Source organism: Meriones unguiculatus, chromosome 10 (assembly GCF_030254825.1).
Source record: "Meriones unguiculatus strain TT.TT164.6M chromosome 10, Bangor_MerUng_6.1, whole genome shotgun sequence".
NCBI classification, from domain to species: Eukaryota; Metazoa; Chordata; class Mammalia; order Rodentia; family Muridae; genus Meriones; species Meriones unguiculatus.
This window is the reverse complement of record NC_083358.1, coordinates 5,884,670-5,909,822: the sequence shown is the minus strand read 5'-3', so window position 1 is coordinate 5,909,822 and position 25,153 is coordinate 5,884,670. Positions and strand designations below refer to the sequence as shown.

At 58.1% G+C, this 25,153-nt stretch overlaps 1 protein-coding gene across 4 annotated transcripts in view; it reads right to left on the bottom strand.

Moving 5' to 3' along the window:
* Positions 1 to 25,153, bottom strand: part of Piezo1 (piezo type mechanosensitive ion channel component 1) — a 60,046-nt gene that overhangs the window by 587 nt on the left and 34,306 nt on the right. The window contains exons 3-50 of one of the 4 annotated variants that reach the window (XM_021631172.2): positions 21,688 to 21,810; positions 20,746 to 20,788; positions 20,488 to 20,626; positions 18,248 to 18,413; positions 17,931 to 18,144; positions 17,674 to 17,845; positions 17,469 to 17,555; positions 17,304 to 17,391; positions 16,315 to 16,415; positions 15,832 to 16,089; positions 15,022 to 15,133; positions 14,761 to 14,939; positions 14,531 to 14,679; positions 14,233 to 14,415; positions 13,900 to 14,015; positions 13,540 to 13,700; positions 13,201 to 13,377; positions 12,693 to 12,818; positions 12,409 to 12,609; positions 11,764 to 11,968; positions 9,909 to 10,013; positions 9,385 to 9,538; positions 9,054 to 9,297; positions 8,878 to 8,974; positions 8,614 to 8,785; positions 8,021 to 8,110; positions 7,846 to 7,946; positions 7,359 to 7,430; positions 6,922 to 7,022; positions 6,181 to 6,274; positions 6,048 to 6,104; positions 5,800 to 5,972; positions 5,579 to 5,685; positions 5,160 to 5,366; positions 4,723 to 4,981; positions 4,469 to 4,657; positions 3,905 to 4,319; positions 3,557 to 3,692; positions 3,324 to 3,471; positions 3,003 to 3,217; positions 2,704 to 2,862; positions 2,471 to 2,618; positions 1,147 to 1,335; positions 949 to 1,041; positions 688 to 860; positions 500 to 622; positions 347 to 426; positions 49 to 265 (exon numbers count right to left, since the gene is read on the bottom strand). In XM_021631172.2, coding sequence (XP_021486847.1) covers positions 49 to 265; positions 347 to 426; positions 500 to 622; positions 688 to 860; positions 949 to 1,041; positions 1,147 to 1,335; positions 2,471 to 2,618; positions 2,704 to 2,862; positions 3,003 to 3,217; positions 3,324 to 3,471; positions 3,557 to 3,692; positions 3,905 to 4,319; positions 4,469 to 4,657; positions 4,723 to 4,981; positions 5,160 to 5,366; positions 5,579 to 5,685; positions 5,800 to 5,972; positions 6,048 to 6,104; positions 6,181 to 6,274; positions 6,922 to 7,022; positions 7,359 to 7,430; positions 7,846 to 7,946; positions 8,021 to 8,110; positions 8,614 to 8,785; positions 8,878 to 8,974; positions 9,054 to 9,297; positions 9,385 to 9,538; positions 9,909 to 10,013; positions 11,764 to 11,968; positions 12,409 to 12,609; positions 12,693 to 12,818; positions 13,201 to 13,377; positions 13,540 to 13,700; positions 13,900 to 14,015; positions 14,233 to 14,415; positions 14,531 to 14,679; positions 14,761 to 14,939; positions 15,022 to 15,133; positions 15,832 to 16,089; positions 16,315 to 16,415; positions 17,304 to 17,391; positions 17,469 to 17,555; positions 17,674 to 17,845; positions 17,931 to 18,144; positions 18,248 to 18,413; positions 20,488 to 20,626; positions 20,746 to 20,788; positions 21,688 to 21,810 — 7,318 coding nt within the window. The remainder of the gene's footprint in view (positions 1 to 48; positions 266 to 346; positions 427 to 499; positions 623 to 687; positions 861 to 948; positions 1,042 to 1,146; positions 1,336 to 2,470; positions 2,619 to 2,703; positions 2,863 to 3,002; positions 3,218 to 3,323; positions 3,472 to 3,556; positions 3,693 to 3,904; positions 4,320 to 4,468; positions 4,658 to 4,722; positions 4,982 to 5,159; positions 5,367 to 5,578; positions 5,686 to 5,799; positions 5,973 to 6,047; positions 6,105 to 6,180; positions 6,275 to 6,921; positions 7,023 to 7,358; positions 7,431 to 7,845; positions 7,947 to 8,020; positions 8,111 to 8,613; positions 8,786 to 8,877; positions 8,975 to 9,053; positions 9,298 to 9,384; positions 9,539 to 9,908; positions 10,014 to 11,763; positions 11,969 to 12,408; positions 12,610 to 12,692; positions 12,819 to 13,200; positions 13,378 to 13,539; positions 13,701 to 13,899; positions 14,016 to 14,232; positions 14,416 to 14,530; positions 14,680 to 14,760; positions 14,940 to 15,021; positions 15,134 to 15,831; positions 16,090 to 16,314; positions 16,416 to 17,303; positions 17,392 to 17,468; positions 17,556 to 17,673; positions 17,846 to 17,930; positions 18,145 to 18,247; positions 18,414 to 20,487; positions 20,627 to 20,745; positions 20,789 to 21,687; positions 21,811 to 25,153) is intronic. The other 3 variants (XM_021631174.2, XM_021631173.2, XM_021631175.2) reach the window with 3 other exon arrangements.

The window sequence follows — 25,153 nt, the reverse complement described above, 5'->3', positions numbered from 1 at the left end:
CCACAAGAACTGCCCCGGGGGCTCTAGGAGTTCCTCTGCAGTACTCACCCGTAGCCAGCCAGGAAGCCGAGGCTCGGCGGGCTGACCTTGTCACTGAAGATGACCATGGGCAGCAGGTTGCAGTCAGCCTGGCAGTCCTGCAGCTCAATCACCCACCATTCGAGGAAGTCAGAGGCCTTTGTGCCTGCCTGCGACCCAGAGGCCCCTGTGCCCACTTGCTCCCTCCGCAGCTGGATACGCACACCAAGATAGTCGGCCTCCTCATCTGAGTGGGGTAGTTAAGAGTCTTGGGTCACCACCAATCCCTGGCCTGGGCTGGGTCCCAGCACCCTGGTCCCACACCCACCTGGCTGCAGCTGCTTCACAGGGTTGGCTTCGGGCCCATTGGGAGCACGGATGTACTTGGGGAAGAGGTGGGGAATGACCCTGTGGGAGCAGTCAGGAAGTCAGAGGCATCTTCGCCCTCCCACCCGCCTGCCCCGAGGTGGCCCCCACTCACACTGACTGGTCAGGCCTGCCCTCGAGCAGTTGGGCCAGCTGCCTCCGTTCTGTGCTGTTGGGGGCCAGCTCCAAGGTGTGCTTCTCATTGGTATACTCCACAGTGCCGCCCTTGGCCAGGTCCCTGGGGGGCAGGCAGTGTTAGGCAGCGCGGGGCATCCCCCGGGCCCCCCTGAGCTCGGGCCCCACCTTTGGAAATTCCAGGTGAGGCGCAGTGTAATGTCGGCTGTGCCGTTGTACAGCTCCTGCTTCATCTGGGCGCGGCTCGGGGGGCTGATGCGCCACAGTGCCCCGGAGCTGCCCTCGATCTGTGCGGTGACGATGTCCTCCGGACTGTACTGGCTGATGAACTGCATGGCCAGCTGTGGAGCACACCTCAGTCAGGAGCAGCGGGCCACCTAGTCCCTGCCAGCCCACCTCCCACCGAGTGGACACAGCACGGTCACTTACTGGGTGGGGGTCGAACTGCTGGGATAGCTCCTCATAGTCCTGGGCCGTGAAAGGCACGATGGACGGCTGCTGGGCACTCATGGTGAACAGTGGCTGGGGATGGGACGCATGCTCAGCATGGACCCCCACAGTCCGGAGCGAGTGTGGGTAGCCCAGCCCCTGTGCTGGGGATGGGTGGGCTGCTGGCTGGCTACTCACCTCGTAGCCACCTAACTTGAGGGTGACAGTGACATCGATGGGCTGGTTGACAACACCGACCACAGAGCGTATCAGTGACATGAAGAGCAGTGGGAACCAGATGATGGCAATGAGGAAGAGGATAATGAGGCCGCCCATCCCATACTTGACGATCTTCTTCTTCTTCTGTCCTTTGGGCTGCGGGTATTTCTGGAAGGGAGACACGGGTCACAGGCTCTAAGTAAGCCTCAACCTGAGGTCCAGAACAGGCCTGAGGTCCAGAAATAACCCTTAGTAGCTTCAGCTGCTTCGGTGAACGGGACATTAACTACGCGCCACACTCACAAAGAGAAGGGAGCCTGCTTTCTACACAGCCACAGGCGGGGAGCTGGGTATGAGTTTGAATTACCCAGAAGAGAGACATTTCTGCAATCTTAGATGTGGCCGGGGACTCTTGAGGGACACCAGAAGCGAGCACAGAAGAGAGAACAGTATTTTAAGAACTTTCAAAAGTGAACATGAGAGGGCACTGCTCTTGTGGAGGACCAGAGTTCCATTTCCAGAACTCAGGTTCGGTGGCCTCCAGCCCCAGGAGATCTGATGCCCTCTTCTGGCGTCCATGCGCACCTGCACTTGCACACATACCCACAAACACACAATTTAAAGCAAAAGAAATCTTTTAAAGGTCAGCCAGGGCCTACAAAGGAAGCTTGTAAATTGGACAGACGGCCTGAGTGCATCTAGGATGTGATCTGAATACATGTTTCTCTAAAGACAATCAGGCAGCAACACATGAACTGCCAGACAATGGGACTTCAGTCTGCTGGCGAGAGGGACGCAGCCACTTCAGAAACAGTTCAAAATGACGTGTAGGCTGACACAGTGAAAACAGCATGCACGGAAAGGCGGAAACATGTTAGGGTTTCTGCACTCACAAGGCTCTAGCGGGAGTGTGGACCAACGCAAAGACCCCTGGGAACACTGCTGAGTGGAGGAAGCTTGGTCCAAAATGGCTGTGTCATCAAACAAGCACACTCACAGACAGGTGGATAGGGGAGATGGGAAGCGACCTTTGTCGGGGGTAGGGGGTGTCCTAAAGCTGCCTGTGGTGCTGGGGGTATGCACTTTGTGAATACACTAAGCCACGAAACAGCCCTCATGACAAATAGCTAATATCTGCCTGGCCCGCCACCCAAACCCAAGGGCCCAGTCCGCTGTCCCCTGCTGCCCCCTGGACCCACTGCAGCTGTCCACAAGAATTCTACAAAGATCCTTTCTCCGGGCTGCTGTGCACATGGGCTTCGAACGCCCAGGGGTACCCATCCGTCCTCTTTGCCCTGGCAACCTTCTCTGTCTCTCGACTGCACTTGATGATAAAGATGTTGGCGTAGATGTCTTCCACACACATCCAGTTGGACAGGGACAGCGTGGTGTCAGTCCACACCCAGTCCATGACTGCCCGCAGCTCCACCAGGAAGGGCACTAGCCGGAACCTGTCAAGGCCAGGGTGCCGTCAGCAGGGACAGCCTGCAATGGCTTCTACCTGCTCTTCATGATCCCTAGGCAGACCACACTCACCCCTGGAAAAGGAAGAGGTTTAGATGATTGTACTTCTTGGTCAGGAAGTTGCCCAGGATACGTGTGGGGTATCCACAGCGGATCTGGTAGGCAGACAGGGCAAAGTAGATGCACTTCACGAAGTACCACAGCTGGGCCACCGCATTCTGGCTGAACATCCTGAGGGGACAGGACATCAGGATCAGGAAAGGTGAACATGACAGAATCAGTTCTGGAGATCAACCCAAGCTGTGCCACACCCAGAGCGTAGTACATAAGGGAGACTGAGGCCCCAAGGTGCAGTGGCTCATACCACCTACCTCTCAGTGACAGCTGGTAAGATGAAGAACATCCAAAGGTGGATGGCTACCACCAGGACCACCTGAAAGGCCAGCTTGCCCAGTACAGTCTTGCGCAGGTAGAGGGCACGGTCGATGACCATGGTGCTGAACTGGACCAGAAGCATGAACAGGAAGGCCTCCGGCACCTGGTCATCTGACAGTGAGGACGCAATGTCCGTGGCCGCAGAGTGCTTCTGTAGCAGAAGGTGAAGGTTGGGGAGACGGAGCTGCAGTGAGCCTAAGAGTTCTAAGCCCACACTAGAAGCCAGTCATCTACTCTGGGGTCCCAGGTCAGCTTACCCCAAAAGCCCAAAAACCAAAGATGATGATGATGAAATCAACAATGTCGGCCAGGAACATGAGAGCATAGACATCAGTGGCTGCTCGGTACTTGGTGTGCAGAATGTCATGGAAGAAGCGCCGTAGGGGCTGATAGATGCTCCGGGCCCTGTGCATGGACAGCCTCAGAGAGCGTCTGGCTGGGGACTGCTGCCCGCCCCAGCGCCCCCACCATTCCCAGCCAGGCCACTCACAGCGACAGGCAGAAACTCTGCAGCCAGCGCCCAGCTGCTTTCATTCTCTCCTGAACCTTCAGTCTTTCTCGAGTCTGAGCTGGGCTCTTTCTCCCTGCAGCTTCTTTTTCTTCCTCCCCCTCCTCCTGCTCAGCCTCTGTGAGTGTGTATATCCAGGGAAGTGCCAGTGAGCCCACTCCAACAGGCTAATGTCACCCCGCTCTATGGACAGCACAAGAACCTCCCCATGGTCACCAGTGAGGGACAACTGCTCCTGTGTCCTTTCTTGGCTTGGCCCTGAGACTTCAGCCCAGGCCCACCAACATCTCATCCTGGGTATAGGGACAGCCCCGTGGACAGATACTCAACCCGATGAGCAGTTGTGTGCTTCCCCGTGGGTTGTCCTCGTGCTGGGCTGGCCATCTCCAACTGAAGGGTCATCTGTGTCTCCTACCCTCCTGGGGCTCTCACCCACGGCTGCAGCTCCTTTGGGTCCTGGGGTCGCCTTCCTCCTCCTGAAGCGTATGCTGATGTGCTTCGTGTGCTGGGGCTTAAGGTCCTCTCGGGGCTCTTGGACCCCATCCTTGGCTCTAATCCTCCCTTTCCCTTGGATGCGGTCCCTGGGGAGGTCAGCCAACACCAGTTCTTCGGGATGCCCAGTGCCTGTCTCAGGCTGTGGTTCCAGCATGGCTTCTGACTCTTCCTTGGCCTCCTGGTCCTTCTCACTATCCCTACAATGGTCCTTGGAGAATCGATCCTCCTCATGGTCCCAGAGGCCATAGCACTATAGAAAATAATGGAGAAGTCAAGAGGCCCACCCAGGCCATGCTTAGACCAGACCCATGCTGGGCCTTGGGCTTGCCACTGGGCTTAAGAATGCCTGGAAGTTGCCAAGGAGGCCCTGCCACCCCTGCACTGGCTTTGCGGGCTCACCAGCAGCTGCGAGCGGTGGAAGAAGAGGGCCATGAGCTGCACCAGGTCGTACTTGATGTAGCTGTCAGTTTTCTCAAGGCCCAGGATGCGTGGAGGGAAGTAGGGTTTGTTCTCATAGCGCCGCAGCACCACGTGGCTGTTCCAGGGGAAGAAGCCAAACTGGAACAGGTACTTGGTGACCACCATGACCTGCAGGACAGGGCACTCAGCATGGGCCACATGGCTTGGCCCCGACCCTACGAGTTGCCACCTACCTCAGTGAAGACGATAGCTGTCATCCAGAAGCGCTTGCTGGGCCTTGGGATGGTCAGCATGGCCCACAGGAAAATGAGCACTGGCAGCACCAGGGAGGCAGCCGAGGCCGTCACCATGTGGTTGAGGATGATGATGAAGTAGCAAAGCAGTTCCGAGTGTGCTGCCACACACTGGTACACGGCGCTCAGCAGCCGCAGAGTCCGGCCCTGCTGTGCTTCGAACTGCTCGGCCTCCTCCAGCTCCGGGATGCGCATACGCCTGCCGAGGGACCGAAGGAGTTTTGGAGGCAGGAGCCAATAGCACCCCTGGGGTACAGAGCCCAGCCTGCAGCCGGGGCGGCAGATAGTTCCTGCCTCCCTCACCCAGCTCCTTCCACTAGGCTTCCTGCTCAGGAGAATTCCCTTGAAAACCTGCACAGAGCCTCGCCCTGTCCCACCTGTCCAGCAGCAGCTCACTGGCTGTACGCGTCCGCCTACGAGCATTGGCTAGAAGCTCCTGGGAACCATGCAGGGAGGTCCCAGGCTGGAGGTCCCCAGCATCAGTGATAATCTCCTCACTGCCACTGCGGGTGTTATAGCCTGTGCTCAGGGGGCTGCTGGTGTCGTCTGTCATGCTACTCAAAGGCTCTTCGGCTCCCAGCCCACTGCGGGAGAAAAGGTCACAAAGAGGCCAATCCTTAGGTTCTAGGGCAGGATGGCGGAGTGGTGCCAGGAGGACAAGGGGTACTTGAGCCTGAACAGTGTTATGCCCTGAAGTCTCCTTAGAAGCTCAGGGATCAGTCCCCGCTTTGGGCCAGAGGACAAGCAGGAATAGGGGACCCTGGCCCACCGAAGACCCCACGGGCCCTACACCAACCTTGAGGCTGTGCTGGGCCCATCACGGGTCTCAGCGGGAGCTGACAGGGTGGTCTCGGCTTCGCTCACATAAAGCTGGTCTAGCACGCCTCGGCGTACCTCTCCACCCTGCAGGGCGTGGAGAAGCTCTCAGGCCACCAGGACTGGCCCAGCTCTGTCACAGGCAGTAGGTAGGGGTGTCGCCTTGAGGAACAAGAGGGGCTTGGCCCAAGTGGCACTTACCCGGAGAAGCTCCTGGGTGAGCAGGTAGCGCTCTGCACGCAGCACGTCGCTCATGGTACGGTGATGTTTCGTGAACGCGCACAGCCAGCGCGTCAGCCCATCGACTGTGGCCTGGCCCAGCACCCACAGGAACTGCATGGTGCTCAGCACACGCTGCATCACATGGCTTCTGCCTAGAGAGGGCAGGACCGTGCTAGAGGGCTGGCTGGCCACAGAGCCCTGGGCCCTCTCCCAGCAAGCCCACATACCCGCCATTTCATCCTCTGGGGCCTCTACTGGCTCTACCTCCTGGCTCAAGTCACCTCCTGGGCACAGAAAAAAAAAAATCAGCCATCAGTTGGACCTGCAGCGCCCCTCCCGCAGCCCCCAAACACAACTCACCAGAAGCCAGCTGTCCCGTCCGCTCCTGCTGCGCCCGTTCCCGACGCTGCCTCAACACTGTCTGGGCGTTGGTTACCCAGGCCTGGTATGCCATCTGCCAGCCAGATTTCTTGGTTAGGACTCTGGAATCGCTAACTGAGATCTCTAGCCTGGCATCAGGGTCCCCTCCCAAGGAAGAGGATGGAGGGGCAGCCATGGACCAGATCCTAGATCTGCTCCGTATCCAGCTGTGGGACTTCACCTCCCCAAGCCCTCTTTGGAAATGGACTCCAGAGACCCTGATATAAAGACAGACATGTAGCTGTCATGCATGACCAGTGTCAGGGCCTCAAAGATGGACAAAGGCCACTTTTAGTCCCATGACACCAGTATCCAGTGAGTGTGTAATAACAATGAAACATGATTTTGAAAAAGAACAATGAGGGGTATATGGGAGTACTTGAACAGAGGAAAGAGTAGGGGGTAGGGGGCTGGATTCAAGATGGTGGCACTGCCAGCACACATGTAGCCTTTCTCTCAGACCAGGTGGCCATCACAGAGCTCGTCAGGTAAGGAGAAGGGTGTCCGAGCCAGGCCTTTCAGGAAATGTGGCAGACAGGCAACTGGATACCTGTTATTCTAGCTGCCTGGGCAGGTCTGAAGGGCCAGGTGGACCTCCTTGCTATGTAGGAGCTGGACTCTGATGTCCTCCCTGCACACTGCCCCACTCAGGAACTCCAGGAAGGCATGGCTGCACCTCACCTGGAAGGCACTCTGCGCTGCAGGCCTGGAGTCCTCAGGCAGGGCCTCCTCCTCCTCCTCGCTGTCCGACTCAAACAGGAAGTAGTCCCCAGAGTGGATGACTGTAACCAGCAGGGGTAGTGTACATGAGAGCTAATCTCTGAGGCAGGCCCCTGAGAAGTCCTGCAACTCCTATCTCCAGTTTGGAGTCGGGTGGTAGCAGACCGACCCACTGTTAACACTGATTTTCCCCTCAGCATCTTCCACCCACGTGGCCTTGCTTGAGCGCTACCCTTCCCACGAGGACCAGCCCATCCAGCAGGATGGGGAAGGTGGTCCGTGGACAGAACAGGGAACCATGCACAGGTCAGAGGGCCTGACACGACCAGACAGGACAAGGAGAAGCTAGTGGACAGCAGGGTCAACAGCAGACGTGCAGAGGGGTCCAGGTCGGGTACCTGTGGCGTGGTCCAGCCAGGGGCGCCACCACTGTCTCCGTGGCAGGGAGGAGCCCCCTGGGCTGTCAGGCCCTGTGGAGGGGCAAGGCAAGCGTGAACAAGCAGGGGAGGCTGTGAGGGCAGCCTATCATGGGCACAAGGTCACATGACAGAGACAGACAGATGCAGAACTCCTGCAGTGACAGGGTCCCATGTGGTGCCGCACGTCTCAGAGCCCTGGAGGGATGGAGAGGGGCCACGAGTGCAGGTAGACAGTCCCAGGTGGCCATACGGCCTGCAGGGACAGAGGGAGACACCACGTAGCACAGGACTGGGGGCAGGGTCCCTGACCCGTCACTGACACGTAGCACAGGACAAGGGGGTGGGGCCCCGAGGGCACACCACTTTCACAGGTGCAGGGAGGCTGCAGCAGCACAAACATGCCCGGATGCAGTGCGTGTGTGTCGTGGGGGGACCCCGTGGGGTGCTGGGCTCTGCCCATGCTCACCTGGCTCCTGGCTGGGATCCTGGGGGTCTGTGGACTGAAGCTGGCCACGGCTCGCCTGGCTCTGCCTGTACTTCTCCTGTTTGGCACGGATGCGCTTCATCCTGCAAGCAGGAAGGAATTCTGAGTGCCAGGCTGGCCAGAAGGGTCAAAGGGTCCTGGCCCAGATAACACCTACTGTCTTTTGAGCTGGGCCAGGGACTTCTCCTCAGCCTGGCGGTGGAAGTTGATGCTCTTGAGGTTGGCTGCGTTGTAGAGGGCAAAGCCCCTGCAGGGAAGCACGAGACCTCAGCACTTATCTCCGGACGCCCAGTTTCTCTACCTGTGGGACTGGCTGTCCCTAGGGAGCCTCCTGGTCCTCCTACCCACACTGGGGCATGTGCTCGGAGACACCTGCCCCTGCAGCCATGAAAGGGGAAATACCTTCTGCCACCTCTTTACCTGGGGCAGAAAACCATCACAGGAAGGAGCACCGGGCAACAACTCGGGTAGATAGAAGAAGCTGCTGACCCTAAGTTCAGCTCCAGGGGCAGAGACCTCTGCTGGCAGCATGATAGCATGGCGCAGCCTGCCTGCCAGCTGGGGGACGCGAAGGCCACTGGGAGCCACATACAGCCTTGGGCAATAAGGGCAGCCCTCATGGCACCAAGGTGCCAGGGGTCCTTTGCTGTCCCTTTCGGTGACAGGATTGAGGGGAGGGGCTGCCGTACAGGAAACCTGTGCTGAGGGTGGGGGGCTCTTTCCCAGCCCGGGGAGGGGCAGCTGGCAGACCTGGAGGCCTGCTGGGCAGTGGCCTTGAGATCAGCGCTGACGTGCAGGAAATAGTGGCTGAGGAAGATGCGCCGCTGCAGAAGCAGGAAGAAGAAGCAGATGCTGTCCCAGATGATCCCCGCCTCCTCCACGGGCAGCAGGCAGTCCCGGTCCCTGATCATCATCTCTTTGGCTGTGAGGCGGAGGCCAGCACGGCTGGGGTCAGCCCCAGACGCAGTGAGAGCCTTGTGCCTGCCTCCTCCCTCCCATTTCCTGCCCACTCACGATCGTAGTAGCCCTTCACTGTGCACACGAGGCTGAAGAGCTGGATGACCCAGCAGAAGTTGCTCTGCATTTGCTCCACGAAGACACAGGACAGGAGCTGGGGGCAGGAGTGGGGACAGGTTAGTCCAGGGCTCCTGGGGTGGGCTAGGGCGGGGCCGTTCGGGCAGTCTGCTCACCGACAGCATGTTCTTGGAGATGATGACTGTGACGTTATAGAGGATAAGGCAGTCCCACAGCACGAGTTGGGCTCCTGTGTCCTTCTGCAGCAGGGCAGTGCCGAAGAGCAGCAAGTAGAAGCAGGCCAGCAGGTACCCCAGCCCAAAAATGCTGATGCGGGTGGCCCCCGTGACGAACACCACCACAAGCACCAGCCAGAACAGGTACCGGAAGACGGCCACCTTCAGCATATCCAGGTAGGACCTGACAAGCGGGGGTGTCACTGAGGTCGCTGGATCAGCCCGGATGACCCCTTAGCAGGCACTCCAGAGCAGGCAGCGCGGGACCTACCTGCAGTGGATGAAGCTGGGTACAGGGTTGGGCTCCCCACGCAGGGGCTCCAGGTGGTCAGTGTTGAGGCCGGCCATGCGCTGCCACTCCTCCGTCCGCTCGGCCGAGAACACCTGCCACTGCTGGGAGGCGCACAGCAGCAGGAGGAAGTCACCTGCAGGAGAGGAGAGCCGTTGCTGGGCGTGCCGCTTGCACTGGAGGAGGAAGCAGGTGCTGCGGGGGCCTGGGAGGCTGTCCCCGCTCCACGGCTGAGGAAGCGTCCACACATGAAAGCCAGAAACAGGAGGTTGTCACACTGAGGACACACCAGTCTATGTGTGCTGTACACGTGCACGCGTGTCAGGGGACATGGGCTGTCGTGGCTCTCCCTGCACACTGTGAGGGCACCAGTGTGCACACCTGTGGACACAGGCCTGCATTGCTGTGTGCACATGCACTCTCTGACATGTTTTATGTGTGCGAGAGTCAGACCTTCGGCCCCGTCTGGGCAGGTCGCCGGGGGTGAGTGGCGGGGTTGCTCTTACTGATAAGGTTGGTGGAGTTGGGCGCTCTGAAGAAGTCAGGCAGGTACAGCCACTTGATGAGAGCAGAATTCATGGGGATGGCCTGGCTCCAGCGCCATGGGTAGTCTGTGGATAGGGGACACATCAGAAAGGACAAACGCATTCCTTACCCCGCTCTGCTGCCAGGAGCCTCAGGGGCCAGTGACTGTGTCACACATTCCAGTGTGGTTAGAGCTCACTCTCAGCACCACTCACAGACTCAAGGACACTGACCCTCAGGCTCAGAGATTCTAACAGGACACGATTGCTAAGCAGAAACTACACCAGGCTTGGGTGGAGGGAGTGGCACAGGAACCCACGGATGGGTCAGAGGGCAAGACTGTGACGAGCCTGAGACAGGGCAGGTACCTCCCAAGGAGATGCCATATTTGGAATGAATCATGGCTCATACAGTTAATGGCCTGAAACATCTAAAGTAATAACCCGAAGCTAGAAACAACCCCAAAGTACTACAACACTTCAGCCACTGCACACCCTGGGTTCTGTTGCCGAGGCAACGCCACCGGGAAGAATTCCACCTGAGTGTCATCAACACCTGAGGGCCCTGCCATAACCCTCCGTCAGAAAGCACGCCTGAGGACTTTTCCTGCACTCGCTAAGAGACAGAAACCGACGCAACAGAGGCACAGTGAACCACTCTACCCAGTGACATCCCTGAATGGGACAGAAGACAGGCTGCTGCCTGAGGGAGGGCAGCGCTGGCTTCAAAGATCTGCATGAAGGGGTATGTAGGGCAGTGGGCACGCTTGCCAAGAACCAAGGCCCTCTAGGAAATGTGTGAAACCGTCCCAGGGACATCGCCCAGTGAAAGGCATCCCAGGCAATCCCAGGGAGGAGAGGATATCCATTCATCAAGGACACAGAGGACAAGGAAAACCTCAGGAATCACCCAGCTGGCAGGGTGGGATGAGCCAGGGTGCCTGCTGGGTCCTCACAACCTGGAACAGTAGGACAATGGGGGGACCTGAAACACTTGTCACTGTCTTCAAAACAAAGAACTGGGGCTGGGATGCAGTCACCAAGTGAGCACCTGCCTAACACGTGTGCAGCCATGGGCTCCATCCCCACCCTAAGGATGATTAAAATAAAAACAAACAAACAAACAAACAAACAAAAACTTTAGGTAGGTAGTTGAAAATGCCAGCTCTCTCCCACAGAGAAGCTACCGGAAGATGAAGGCACTCAAGAACAGAGAGAAAGCAGTGACTGGCAGAGGACCCTGTGCTAATCATGTGTATGCAGCACCCAGATGTGGGCAGGCAAGGTTGCTTCCAACAGGTCAAATGGGCAAATGGCTACAGTCATGGACCACATCAGCTCTGTGGCACCATCATGAATTCCATGACCATAGAATTCTTCACACATCCAACCCTTGGGGCATGCGGCCAAAGCCACCAACCTGGCTGTCCAGAAAGGTCACAGGGATGGGAGGAGCTGGGTGAAAGAGACGAAGGAGCCAGGGGAAAGATCAAACTGAAAACAGCTACAAGAAAGAATTGGTGCCGTTTTAATACAAACTACACACCTGACAATGGCACCACTGCAACAGGCTGTCATGACAGGCCACAGCCCTGCAGGCATAGGGTCACCCTGCCCTCAAGAAGCCAACCTCGAGCCAGCACTGTGTGAAAATGTCACACTATGGCTCCAGTGGCCCAGATAGCATTGCAGGCCACAGAAGATGTATTGGGTTCCCTCGGCAGGAGTGTAGGTGTGGACAGGAAGGGACCTGTGCGAAGCCCAGGAGGCTGGACAGGAAACAGCCCGTGAGTTTCCTCGCAACCACGTACACCAAGCCCCTCCCCCTGTGGCTTACCAATGCAGAGCGCGGGTGGCATGCCCAGGCACAGCAGGTACTGGTACAGCAGGAACAATGTGAGGAACAGGCAGTAATTGGGCCAGAGGCGGGCGATGGCCTCACGGCGCCGGCGCGTAAGGATGGCCACCAACCAGCAGCCGTGGATGATCACCATGAAGTTCATGCGCTGCCCGATCACGTTCACGGCCATCAGGAAGCAGATCTGCAGGGCATGCAAGGGAAGGGCACAGTGGTAAGCAGGGATCTGCTCCAGGTCCACTGACTCAGAGCACCCGTACCTTGAGGTCACAGAGTGGTGCATCTTTACTGGGGTCGGGGAGCAGTCGCCCAGACCACCGTCCCAGGAGGGCAGCAGAGGCCGGACACATCTCCACTGTACTTGGAGGGAGAGGAGGCTCAGGGATGAGGGGCCCCGTGGCTGGGAGACTTTAACTTCAGACACTGGCCAGCCTTGGCCCACTCCTTCCAGGGAGGACCCAGTCCAACCTCCCTGACCTTCTTGGGCACTGTGGCAAAGCCTCTCCGCTAGCCTCGGGGTAGGCTGTGCCTGGAGCACTTGGACCTCATTACAGATGTTCGGTGGAGCCTCCTGCCTTCAGTCAGGCAGGCCGAAAGGAGTGATGTGTGGATACCCAGCCTCACCTCCAGCCCGAATTTGTAGAAGAAGAAGTTGATGAAGTATTTGAGGCAGCTAAGGAGGTCCTGGTCTAGCCTCTGGCGGGTGCCGCCTACACACACGGCCTGGGCAGGCAGAGGGGCCTGCTGGTGCTGCCGGCGGTAGTGCTCTTGGCGCCTGTATACCACAGCCTCAAACACCAGCAGCAGGAGGATCTGCAGGTGGTTCTGTGAAGGTGGGAGCGAGGGGTCAGTGGGGACCACTGAGGACCATCAAGGACCATCTGCCCTGACTGCCAGTCCCCACTCACCTGGATATAGCCCAGGTTGGGGTAGCCCTTTCGCACCCCGAACCAGTTGGCAGGGTCCACAGGGCCACGGTACAGCAAAGACTGGTTGATCTCCATGGGCTGCAGGTTGGTACTGTTGGGGAAGGGCTGCAAAGAGGGGTGAGCATGAGCTTACAAGCCCCAACTCAGGATGGAGTGGGGTTCGTGGGTACTATCTTTAACCCATCCCACAGCTGAAGCTTCAGGTCGGGTCCAGGGTAGACAACGGTTGCCCTACCAGAGGTTCATGGGGCTGTCAGTCTGGGGGCCACCTTGTTGGGGAAAGGGACAGGGTCAGAGATGTGAATAGTTGCCCAAAAAGGAAGGATGGATCCAGGTGAATCTCCAGGCATAGCTGTCCTGAGGGCCCCCTCTATTCTCATTGCAGAAGTCGCTGATGCAGTGTCTCTACATTCCATGAGGAATCACTCCAGTTGGGACGACTCCTCAGGAGGCCCCTGCACCCTAGGCATAGCCCCGGTGCCTGTACCTCAGTGCAGTTGCTGGAGTATTCTTGCGGGTTGACAATCTTGAGCTGATAGAGCATCTTGCACACAATGATGATACAGGTCCACACGGTGGACAGGCAGGAGGCCATGGGCCGGAAGCGTGGATAGGGCAGAGCGAAGGCCCACAGCACCACCAGCAGCAGGTTCATCACAGACACCTGTGGAGAACAGGAGGCGGTGGGCGAACCAGGCAGCACCCGGACTAGACTCCAGGACAACCGCCATAACCCGTCAGGCCTGGCTCTGGAGCAGCCGGCAAAGCCAGGCCAGGAGTGGCCCTGCTGCAGACAAGGAAACTGGGCCCAGCCTGCTGTACTCACTTCTTTCAGGGCCACCCAGACCGTGTAGAGGGCCACTAGCTTGAAGATGTGCAGCTCCAGCAAGCGCCGTACAAACACCTGGATTCGGGTGAGGACATCCGAGAAGCTGGCCGCTAGGTCCAGCAGGCGGTCAGCCACCAGGCCCCACTTGCTGGCTGCACCTGTGGAGGTGGGGCTCAGTGAGGAGGGTAGGCCCTGGTGAAGAGTCAAGGCTTAGTGAGGAGGGGAGGCTAGTGGGATTTGGTGAGAGGGTGTACCTTCCTGAAATCCACATGCGGGAGGTGGCAGAACACAGATAACACTTCTTGGCACCATGTGTGCCTTGTGGGGCTGCATTCTGTCCACCACTTCCAAACTCACCCTCGAGGACCTGTGGGGCCTGGTGGGGCCCATCCACACCCAGCCCATCATCCCTGAAGACTTCCTCCTCCTCCTCCTGATGCTGCAGCAGAGGGGCCTCGCTCACTGCGTCCTGCCTGGGAAAGCCCAAGAGTCATTTCCTGCCCATGTTCCTGTCTCTTTCTTACTCCGTCCATGCCCAGCCTCCTTACTGTTTCGTCTGTAGACTCTAGGCCAAGCATACATGGCCGAAAGCAACACTCTGGCTCCTCCTCAAGCCGAAAACGGTCACCTAACCCCCAGTGTCGCCCCAGTCCCACAAAGCAGCGCCCATGGCCCTTGAAGGCAGGAAACCTGTGAGCCCATCGAGGGCGGCGGGTGCCCGGTGGGGGCGCGTGCTCGAGGTCCGTGAGTTGCATGAAGGGCCGGTGGAAGTAGTGCAGCTGGAGGATGCAGGCCAGCAGGAAGAAGCCGGGGATGAGGATGCTGGAGAAGAGCTCCGACACGCTGAACTGCTCCAGGCCCATGTCCCCCAGCCTGGCAGAAGAGAGCCATCAGCACCGCCCTGTGCCCTGCCCCAGCCCCCACTGTGGACAGGAGCAGAGCCGGAGCACTGCCAGCGGAGGGGGCGGCTCCGCCGGGCCCCACTCACTGCTCATCCGTGAAGCCGGTGAGGTTGCGCCAGTAGGTGGGGAAGTCCTGGAACTGGAAAGTGTAGACTGCGATGAGCACCAGCATGGTGTAGGCCACCACGAGCCACCAGAAGACGCGGAGCAGCTTCCTCCACAGGCTGTAGTAGACCTGCAGGTGGTGGCCGGTGAGCGGGACAGGGGAGGGGCGGAGCACCAACCACCGGGCCTACCTGCCCGTCAGGGTGGGCACCTGGAACAGTGTGAGGCACAGCAGGAAAAGGAACATGTAGACGATTTTGTAGACCACCAGGCGGCCGGCAAAGCTGACCACGATGAACATGCCGGCGCACACGTAGATCCAGTACTTGGCGTAGACGCCTTTCACCAGCTCCCCCAGGCTCTGCAGCAGCGTCTGCGTCTGTGTGGGCTCTGCGGAGCGGGATGGAAGGCAGAGTGACGGGACAGGACAGACAGGACAGCGGGGGCTCTTGCCGCCCCACACGCTACTTACCCGTATCCGCCACGGTGACCTCCAGCAGCGCAGCGGGCACCTTGGCCTTCTTCAGCAGCTTCTCCTTCACGAATTGACGTACCAGGAGCCAGAATGTGAGCAGATAGAGCAGCTGTGGGGAGCGGGGGCGTCACCGAGGGCCCAGTCCGTGACACAGGGCCATGGAAAGCTCTCAGCCCCTTCCATGACTGCCAGCGCAACCTCACTCACGTGTGTAGGTTTACATGGCCACGGACCACAGATGTCCGTGAAAGCCTCACAGACACAGGTTCACAACCTTACCCGCTTCGGCCACACTCACAAGTTTCCACTCACACGCATACAGATGCGTACAGATGTTCACACCGGCACGCCTACAGACTCACAGACTCACTGGAGACACATCATAATCCACCAGCCCACAAAAGGTGGGTAGGCATCAACACAGTTATATACCTGCCTCACGAAGGGACACCTGCGTGACCCCAGAGCCGACCTGACCAGACATGAGTCATGGACACTCAAGGCCACGTAATGGAGCCCTGTCCGGCAGGGAGAATACACACGGACACCCACAGCATCGAGGAGGTGGAGCTAGCACCTGCTACAGCATAACGCCGTTCACGCAGTCACTCAGCGAACACGCGCTGAGCAACTTCTATATTCTCGGGTGGAACCCCAGAAGTGCCATGTGGCCTTCAGACATAGACTCTCCCTACTCGACACCCAGCTGAACACGTGACCAATTAATAGGACATTGTTATCCTCCTGGGTTCCCAGGGAGGAATCCCACTCCCCACCCCCACCCCGGATGTGGCGCGTGACACTCACCATGGCACCAAGGTCCAGGCAGGGGTAGCGGGTGTGCTCCAACCCCAGCTGGTGCAGGCTGACAGGGCCCAGGGTGGTGGGCAGCTCGGGGAGCTCCATGGCCCACACGTAGCGCAGGCAGCACAGCGTCAGCCCGTACAGCAGGATGAAGGGCGAGCACAGCATGGCAAACTGGTGGCGGCTGCGCACAGTCCAGATGAGGCAGGCCCAGAGCAGCAGCACGAAGGTCAGCCAGCTGTGGTACGTGATGCTCCACACCTGGACGGCCAGGCCCAGTGAGCAGGGCCTGCAGGGGACACCTGGCCAGCCCGGGAGCCCCCAATAGCACGCTCCCCCCAAGGAGGTACCCCCCACCACTGCACAGCTATGGGATGTTGGTGATGTCATGGGCCGTTCCGGCACTGTTTCTAGTGACTGGACCTCAGCCTCCCGCCTCCCTGCGTTCTATGAGAAGACTGCAGTGGCCCTGGGGCCGGTTCTTACCATCATGGCAATCAGGGCACACACATAGCTCTGGTCCATGATGAGGTGGCCCAGGCCGTGCAGCGGTGACATCTCTTTCAGCTCGGCCATCCTGGGGCGTGCTGGGGGTGGGACTGAGATTAGCTGCCATATGGGAACCCTGTGGCATCCCTCCCCCATTGGGTAGAGCAGGCCACCTGCCCTGGCAGGGTCTCAAACGTGGGAGGCGGCCAGGCTCACTGGGCAGCCACAGTGAAGACTCTGACCCCTCTGGAATGTCATGTGACCCTGGCTGGAACCTACTGGCCTTCCTTTTTAAGACTCTGATGCAGGAGATGGCCCTTTAGGGTCTGTGACAGTCAGGAGATGTAGCCCCATAGCACAGGATAAGCCTGGCACGCAAGGTCCCGCAGCCAATCCCCAGTATCAGAAAATAAGTCCAGTGACAAAGTTCAAAGTAGAGGTCTGCAAGATGGCTTAGCAGGTTAAGGGGCCTGCCACCAAGCCTGAGGACTAGAGTTCAAGCTCCAGAGTAGGAAGAGAACCAGCTCCTGCAAGTTGTCCCCTTGCATATAATAGCTAGATACCCCAACACATACCCAAAAAATAAATAAATAAATGTAACTAAATATATACTTTTTAAGTTCAAGATAAAGAAATAAGGGCCCAGAAAAAGACCTAGTTGTCTCCACAGTAATGCAAACCAATGAGAGTTCCAGGCCAGGACTCCCAGGATGACAGAGGCTCCTGGGACCTTGAGCCATGGGTAGCCACTTCCCACCTGAGAACAGAGAACGGGAGACCTGGAGGGCCACCCAAAGAGTCTTGGGGGCCAGCTATTTAGCCATAGGAGTGACCCTGGGAGGTTCAGGCCAAGGGCAAGGAGTGTGTATAAGACTTATGGCCACCAGGGGGCAGCCCTAGACTTGTCCACAGAGAGATCACAGCGAATGCCTCCCCGCCAAGTGTTCCCAGGAGGGCAGCCCATGGCCACATTGCCTCTGACTCACCGGGACGATGGCGGACGGGGCTCTGGCTGCTTAGGACATGCACAGTGCAGTTGTCAGCGTCAGGTTCTGTGGACGTGGGCGTCACACCCTGCAGAGGATATGTGGGTGAGGTAGCTGCTGCAGGCGGCCCGCTGTGACTCTTGATCCTCTTGACCACCGGCTCACCTGGGTGGCATCCCCAGCCTGGGGCTCCGGCTCCAGCTGATCCAGTTCCAGTTCATGTTCCTCATCCCCACTAGGTGCCTCCTTCCTCTGCAGAGACCACAACCCTGAGTGCAGTCCCGGGTCCAGGAGGCCCCAGGACCCCTGCCTCGGGACATCTGCCTCACCGGAGTGCCCGATGCCAGCAGAGGTGGTGGCAGGGACTCACCGGGTCTGGGGCACGGCTCTTCCGGAGCTTCAGGAGAGAGGTGGCTGTGTAGTACAGCAGCAGCAGGATGCCGGGGCTCACGTAGACGGGCCAGGCATGCTTAGTGTTGAGCGCCAGCACGTTGGGGCTAGAGCAGCCGGGCAGGTCTATGAAGTTCTTGAGACCGAACACCCTGTTCAGAGATGGCATGTCACTGGCTGCCAGCTCTGAGGGCAGTGGCACTACGGCGGGGGGGAGGGCGTATGCGGGAGCCTTACCTGGCCCAGATGCTGCCAGGCGGTAGCATGTTCTGGATAAAGGGTGTCTGGTAGCAGTAGAGGCAAATGAGATGGCCGGCGCCAAAGCAGCTCACCATGACACAGAGTGTGTTAAAGCCCAGGGGGCTGAGAGGAAAGTGGCAGGCCCACCACGTGCAGATGGCCAGGAAGACCAGCAGGTAGACACTGGAGAAGGCAGATGGGTGGGCTATGCCTGGGGTGGGGGAGGGAAGGCACTCTGGGTCACTCCTGGACTGGCCCATCACACACACACCCATTCCAGTCAGTGCCAAGACTCTATTCCCTGCCCCAAGTACCTGCCAGCGCCAACAGGACAATGGTCAGCATCCGTCCAGTGGCCACCAGCAGCCAGTGGGCTGTGACCTGGAAGCGGGAGGCCAGCCACGGCCTGCGCTTGGTGGCCAGGCCAGGGGCTGCCTGTGGCCCTGCTGCTGGGGCAGCATCTGCATCGTCCTCACCCTGCTGAAGTCATGGGGAAGTGACGTCAGGACCATCACGCCGAGGCTGCTGCAGCCTCCTCTGCCTTGCTGAGGTGTGAGATAAGGCCCCTCTGATGCTGCCCGCCCTCAGCCTGAAAATAAGCCTTTCTCCCTTCTCCACTGGAGCTCTGCCACACAGTGGGGTCCCGCAGCCCCATCCCACTCTGAGACACACAGTCCTGCCAGGCCAGGCATGGGGTGACCCAGCTATTCTGGAATGCTCCAAGTATCTCTTTTTGCCCCATCTTGACCACGAGGCCCTACGAGATAGGACAGCCTCCCAAGTCCCAAATCTGTCCCTGAAGACCTTGTGTGGGTTTCGTTTGGCTCTTTGGAAGATTCTTTAGAGAAGCAGGGAAGGATCATGCACACACATTCCTTATGCCCAAGACTACAGTTAGAGCATCTTCAGACCCATAATCCTTGATCCGGAGGTGATAGAAGACTGTCCCAGCCAGAGAGGGCGGGGCTACATTTGCACCTTGTGGGGCTTCTAGGGAGTTAGGGGCGACCCTGGGAGGCTCAGCAGCATCAGGACCTCCAGCTTTCCGAGTGGGCATTTCCTAGCCTTTCTTCATCACAGAGAAGGTGCCATGTCCTGGACTGAGGCTGCCCTCTCTGACCCTCCAGAATGGCAGAAGTGACCAGCTACCTGGAAGGAAGTGGGACAGTCCCCGCCTGGGGCAGGAGACTGAGACCCGACAGGACCTGTTCTTCCTGGCACTGACAGAAGGTTTCCCAGAACAGAGCTGGATCCCAGGCCTCAGGGAAGGCCAGGTATGGCAGAAAAGAACATGGACTATCGTCAGCAGCCCTAGCTCAGGCCAGCCTCTGGCAGCCATGTCCCCAGCTGTGCCTGTGGGAACAGTTGAGGGGTTACTGGGCGCTCAGGCTGAGTGCAATGGCTCTGGAGCTAGATGGCATGGGTACCTCCCAGCTCTAACAGTCTGTATTCTGTTTAGCTTTAGGACAGTCTACATCTCCCTGAGTGTGCTTCCCATCTGCAGAGCAAGCTGTGGAGCCTGCAAGGTCCTGTCCTCATAGGCCATTCAGCTGAGGTAGCTATCAAGATCCCAGGGATGGACTGTTGATCATAGACTAGAAGCATGAAGGTCGGAGGCCAGGCCAGGAGGCAGAGTGGCTGGTCTCACCATTTCTACAAGCCCATAGAGGCCAGAAGTAAGTCCAATGAGGACCTGGGAAGGAGGGTTTGAGGGGTGGGGGTCTGAAGAAGAAGGGTATAGCTATACTATGCTAGTTAAGGGCAGAGGTGGAAGGTAAGATGGCCTGGCCTAGGCCCTGGGAACCTTTTGAGAAGCACTGTAACAGTTCAAGGCATAGGAAGAAAAGGATAGCCACTGACAGAGGGACAGATACCCCCAAGCTATCCGATCCTCACAGCTCTACCCAGCCCCCAACCTCCTGAGGTTCTTGGAGTCCCTTCCCCTCTCTGGTTTCCTTTAGAGCTCACCAAGTGTCAGGTGTTGATAAATGGGTGCTGAGACCTGGGACCTGAGAGCAGGGTGTGTCTGCACCAGGGCACCCGGGCAGCCATAAATCCTATCTCAGCTGGGGTGGGGGTGGGGGAATAGGCTAAGGCTGGCCTGGCATGGGAAAGCTGGACGGCAGCCCTCAAGCAGGGCTCCAGGGTGCTGAATGTCCAGCTGTGGCCCCTGGGAGCACTGGCAGGACCCCGTCTCACCCTAGAAATAAGCTTGATGAGAGCCTCGGCTCATGTGGGGATACAACCACAACGTCTCAGGTTCTTACCCAGCTTGGTGTATTTCAGCTTGGCTGATGCCGGCAAGTGACAGTTCCAATAGCACAGGCCCACTTGGGGGTTCCAGTGCTTAAGAACTGGGGTCCTCCAGCAAACAGACCACAAAATTGAGATCGGGAGAATGCGGCAGAACGTCTTTCTCTCCCATGTCGCTCTTTACACATTACCCTCCAAACTTAACTTTAAAAGTCTAAGCTTGTTAAAACCAAAACTGTCAGAGTGGCTGGGACTTCAGCGCTAACACCCTTGTCATGATCCTGGCTGCTCAGTCCCTTACCAGCTCCTGGGTGCGCTGGCTCTGCCGGGCTTTCCTTGTGAGGCGTCCACAGAGGCCAAGGCAAAGGGAGGACACCACTAGTACGACCAGGTCAGGCGCCACCAGCATGGTGGTGTTAAAGATGTCGTTCAGCTCCAGCCTGTGAAGGGCAGGGACAGCAGAGTGGGACAAGGGGATGGGGACATGCGCAGGCCATCCTTAGGGCTGAGGAACCCGGAGGGAGGCTCACAGGGGTTTTGGAGAAAAAGAGGATCTTACCTTGTAATCCCTATGTGTTGAGACACCTTCTCCCAAAGGCTGCCTGCAGAGAGAAAAAAACTTGAGGAAGGTTTCAGGCCAGGCAGAGTGCCTAGTGGCTGTTCCTACGGGGTCAGGGGCCACTGTGGGCATGGCTGCTAGGATCTCATGTAGGACAGAGCATCAGTGATTCAGGAATGCTGAATGTCCCCCTTTTGGTTTGCTTCTTTGTCTCTTTTCTGAGACAATTTCTATCTATTGTAAATACTGGCTGAAATTGCTATGTAGACCAAGCTGGCCTCAAACTCACAGTGATCCTCCTGCCTCAGCCTCCCAAATGTTAAGATTAAAAGTGTGTGCCCACGCCCAGCCAAAAAACTCCAGCTTTATAGACAGTGAAACTTAAGCCAGCCAGGTAGACTCATGCTGCCTGGTGGTTCATCAGCATGACTAGCAAGAAAGGATATCTCAGTCAGGAGAAACTGAACTGGCTTCCAGAGCGTGGAGACTTGAATCTCGGAACCTCTGCATATAAAGCTGGGGTTGCTGGTATTAGTCCCTGCCTGACTGGAAGGCAGGTACCCCCTGGAGACACTGTCCATGGGCACAAGGGTGGGACAGTAAGGATGGACAGGGACACTGAGGACCCCTGGTGTTACACAGCCACACAACCAATTACAAGCAGGCGTAGGAGGAAGATGTTGCCAGGTGGAGACACCAGAAAGCCTGAGGCTGCTCCACCTGATGCCATTCTGGGCACATCACCGCAGGGGCCATGCAGGCTAGGCCATCTGGGTCAGACATAAATCATGGTTGGGCACCTGGGGCAGCCTGTATTGGATGAAGCCTGGGTAAGGCAGGGTGGCCCAATGAGGCCGGAAGCCTGAGAATAGCTCCCTCCTCCCCCTACCCCGGGAATGCTGTCCTCAAGAGCCCCTCCCCGACTGCTCCCCGATCACTTACAGTTTTGCCCCAGAAGCTGGTCCAGGCGAGGCACGGTGTGTAGGCATATCTGGAAGGCCAGGTGGGCCACCAGGAAGAGAAGGCTGAGGCAGAGCAGTGCACGAAGTAGGCGACCTGTGTGGCCTGGTGGAACAGGCAGAGCAAGGATCAGTGAGGATACTGCCTATGCTAGTAGCCTCCAGGTAGACCATGCCTTGTCTGTGTGCCTAAGTCATGACGCCCAGCATGGACACAGGGGCTGGACAACAGGACCAGCCACAAAGAACCAGGACTCACAGCACCTTCCAGGAGGCAGCGGAAGCCTAGAGTAGCCCTCAGGGGGGTGCCCGTTTCTCCTGGGGCCTGGTTGGCAGACACCGCTGTAACTAGTTTATGAATGAGAATGTCGGCGCAGAACGGGGAAGGGACTGGCAGAGACTGTTTAGGGGAGTCTAGGGAGCATCTCTGGCCAGGTGCTACATTGGCCTTGCTCCCAACTGTTCTGTCACACGCGGAGGCACTCTGCCCGTCAAAGACCAACACTGCAGGCCCCCTGAACAGGAGAGGCACAATTGCACTTTCTTATCTACTTCGCATATAGGGAGGTCACTACTAGGTGCTGGAAACAAGGGGTGGGGGCAAACGGAGAAATGAGAGGCCATTAACTACCACAGCCATGCCCCCCTGAATGGAGGCTGACAGTGAGGCCATGAGGAAGGTGGTATCCCAAAGAAGGGGCCTGGGCGGTGGTGTCTAAAAGTCCCCAGGAAAGTGGGTTGCCAGCTGCCTCCGTGTGGGGGTGCTGCAGAGCAGAGGCTTCCAGCACCCACGATCATACAAAGCCATGATGAACAGGACAGAGGCCCCAGCCTCAGGCCCCACTGAGCTCCAGCCCTCAAAGAGCTTGTTTTACTGATCACTTCATGGGAAAGACACAGGCTAGGAATCAGCCATCAAACCGTGGGACCCTGACACATGGGGACGCGCTGAGCTTGGCAGGCCATACATGCACGCTAAGAAGGTTCTGCAGGCATGCTCTGCTTCCGGCCACCCCACCAGCCCACCCAGCAGGGAGGCTCTTGGCTGCAGACCAGACTGGGTAGCCTGGTCAGAGAAGACATAGGGCCCTGGTCCTTGCCTCTGCCCTCTGAGAGTGGGTGGGCAACTCACACGGGGACAGAAGCTGGGGCCAGCCTCTAGCTTTTCACCTGCTTGCAGTTAACCCACTGCAGCAGGCCTGTCAAATGAGGCCACAAGGCCACTGAGGCCATCAGCACAGAAAGCCTCAGAGCCTCAGGCCTCTCCCAGGAGGGCAGCCCAGCGACACTGCACCTTTCCTCTCTCTTCCCAGCCGCCACTGCCAGTATGTCTGCTCTTGGACACAGCCCAAGTGTGTGGAATGGACACTGGCCTTGGTCCTTGCTGGGCTAGCCTCATGAGTGACACCCGCTCTTTTTCTCCCTGTGAGTCCCACCCCAGAAGGTTCTGGCACTCAGCCACACCGTGCATCTGGTTGGGTGCCCCTGTATCACTGGCTTTCTGAGCCAAGCCTTGAGCATACGAGGGCAGGGTGATGCGCCAGCTGCGGTCCAAGTACTCTCCGGGGCCCAGCCTCTGGGAAGGCAGGGCCTCCTCTGCCGGCCTGAATGTTCCCAACCACTCCTCTGTCCTGGGAAAGAGAATGCACTGGGCTTAGCCAAGCTTACCCAGGGCCCTGGATGGCAGCCACCTTTATCCCTGGCCACCTTTCTTTCCTACCACTGTCTGGGCCCTGACCCCATTGGCTTGATGGGAAAAGCTCATCTTCAGGGAAGGGGCTGCCATCCCCCACTGGAACATGTGATACCCCTGTACCATTCAGGCAAGGAAGGGGCTTGTCACGGCAATGGTCCACCAGTGAACGGATGGACCACTATTAGAGTGGTCCCTAGGAAAAACAGAAAGAGTAGCAGACCTGGCGCCTGACCCACGCCTTGACCTGCTAGAACGGAACTCCTAAAACCACCGATCCTGATCCATTAGCACAGGCTCAGAGGTGCCTCTCACTCCTCTGCTTCCCCATATTCTTGCCGCCTTCTACCTTCTGGAGCCTCTCATGCCCCGCCCCCAGGGACTTGCCCCGCCCCCAGTGACTGCAGCCCTCTCTCAGCCTCACTCAGGGTAGACTCATGAACACTTACTTCCTAGCCCCTAGGCAGAGACACCACTCCACAGTACCTCACGGACTGTTGGCAAACACTAACCTTGTAGTGTGAGCTGGGCCAGAGTGTGCTGCCTAGGGTCCTAGGGAGGGAAGGAATGTCTTTTGTATATCTGATCTCACACACTGAAATGGGATGAAGAGAGGACAGGGTAGGGATCACACCAAAAGTCTGAGCTGAGGCTCACCCGGTAGGGAGAAGAAGCTGGGGAAGGCCTCTCCCCTCTATTCTGGAGCAAAACATGGATAAACGCAGAGAACAGAAGCCAGATGTGACCCAGCATCCCCGAGAGGCTGCAGTCTTAGGATGCAGGTGTCTCTCCTGGGAGGGCAAGGCAGCATGCTCACAGGCCTAGGATCCCAGTGTCACTTGGTTTACCTTCAATCAACTGTTTATCACCCACTATCCCTCTCCCAGTCAAACGGCACCTAACAACCAAGAGCTGTAGAGGCACCTGCAGGGCAGGGCTTGGCAGTGCTAGAGGGTTTTGTGGCTTCTCGGGGCTGAGCTCAGAAGACAGTGCATCCAAAACAAGGGAGAGTCTACTACAAGGCCAACCGCTGTGTGTGTGGCTGGAGGACGGGGGAGGTACCAGGGGCCTAGTGAGGTTAAGACTGGAGCAGGCCCCCTGGAGGAGAGTAAGGAATAGTGGCGGCAGTGAGGGACTGTCAGAGACTAGGGGCAGAGGGCAGGGAGTGGGTTTCCTAGCTCTAATCACCAGCATGTGGCTTAGAGCAGATCCCACGCACCATGGGTTCCGATGTATCCCAACTGTGTCCTGTCCTGCCTTGTCCTGCCTGGAACACGCAACCCTAGGTTGGTCCGGCATCTCCTCCCTGTGCAGCCCAGCTCTGGCCCAGCCTCTGAGAATCAGGCAGCCGCCTACGCGGGGAACAGGGCCCAGCGGTGTCAGAGCTTCCAGGAGCCAGTGCCAGGGCAGCAGCTGCACAAATCATAAACGCACACAGGGTGCTCCATTCCGCACCGTTGGGCCTCACATTTTCCTCTCACGCCCGGAAAAACTGGGCAGCATGGTGTCCCTGAAGGGCCTCTGAGGCTGGACAGATAGACAGATGGAGGGTCGAATGGGAAAGGCTTCCCACCCCGCTTTCCAAGTCTCCCTCCTGATCCCCCCTGCCTGGCTGGGAGTCTGTGCCTCCCACGGTTGATCAGGAGTGTTTCCAGCTGTTCACAGGGCATGAGACAGTCTCGAGGCAAATGGTTTCCAAGCAGGACCTGGGGACAGAGCTGGGCTCTGTGGTGGACAGAGTATGGAAGCCAGACCT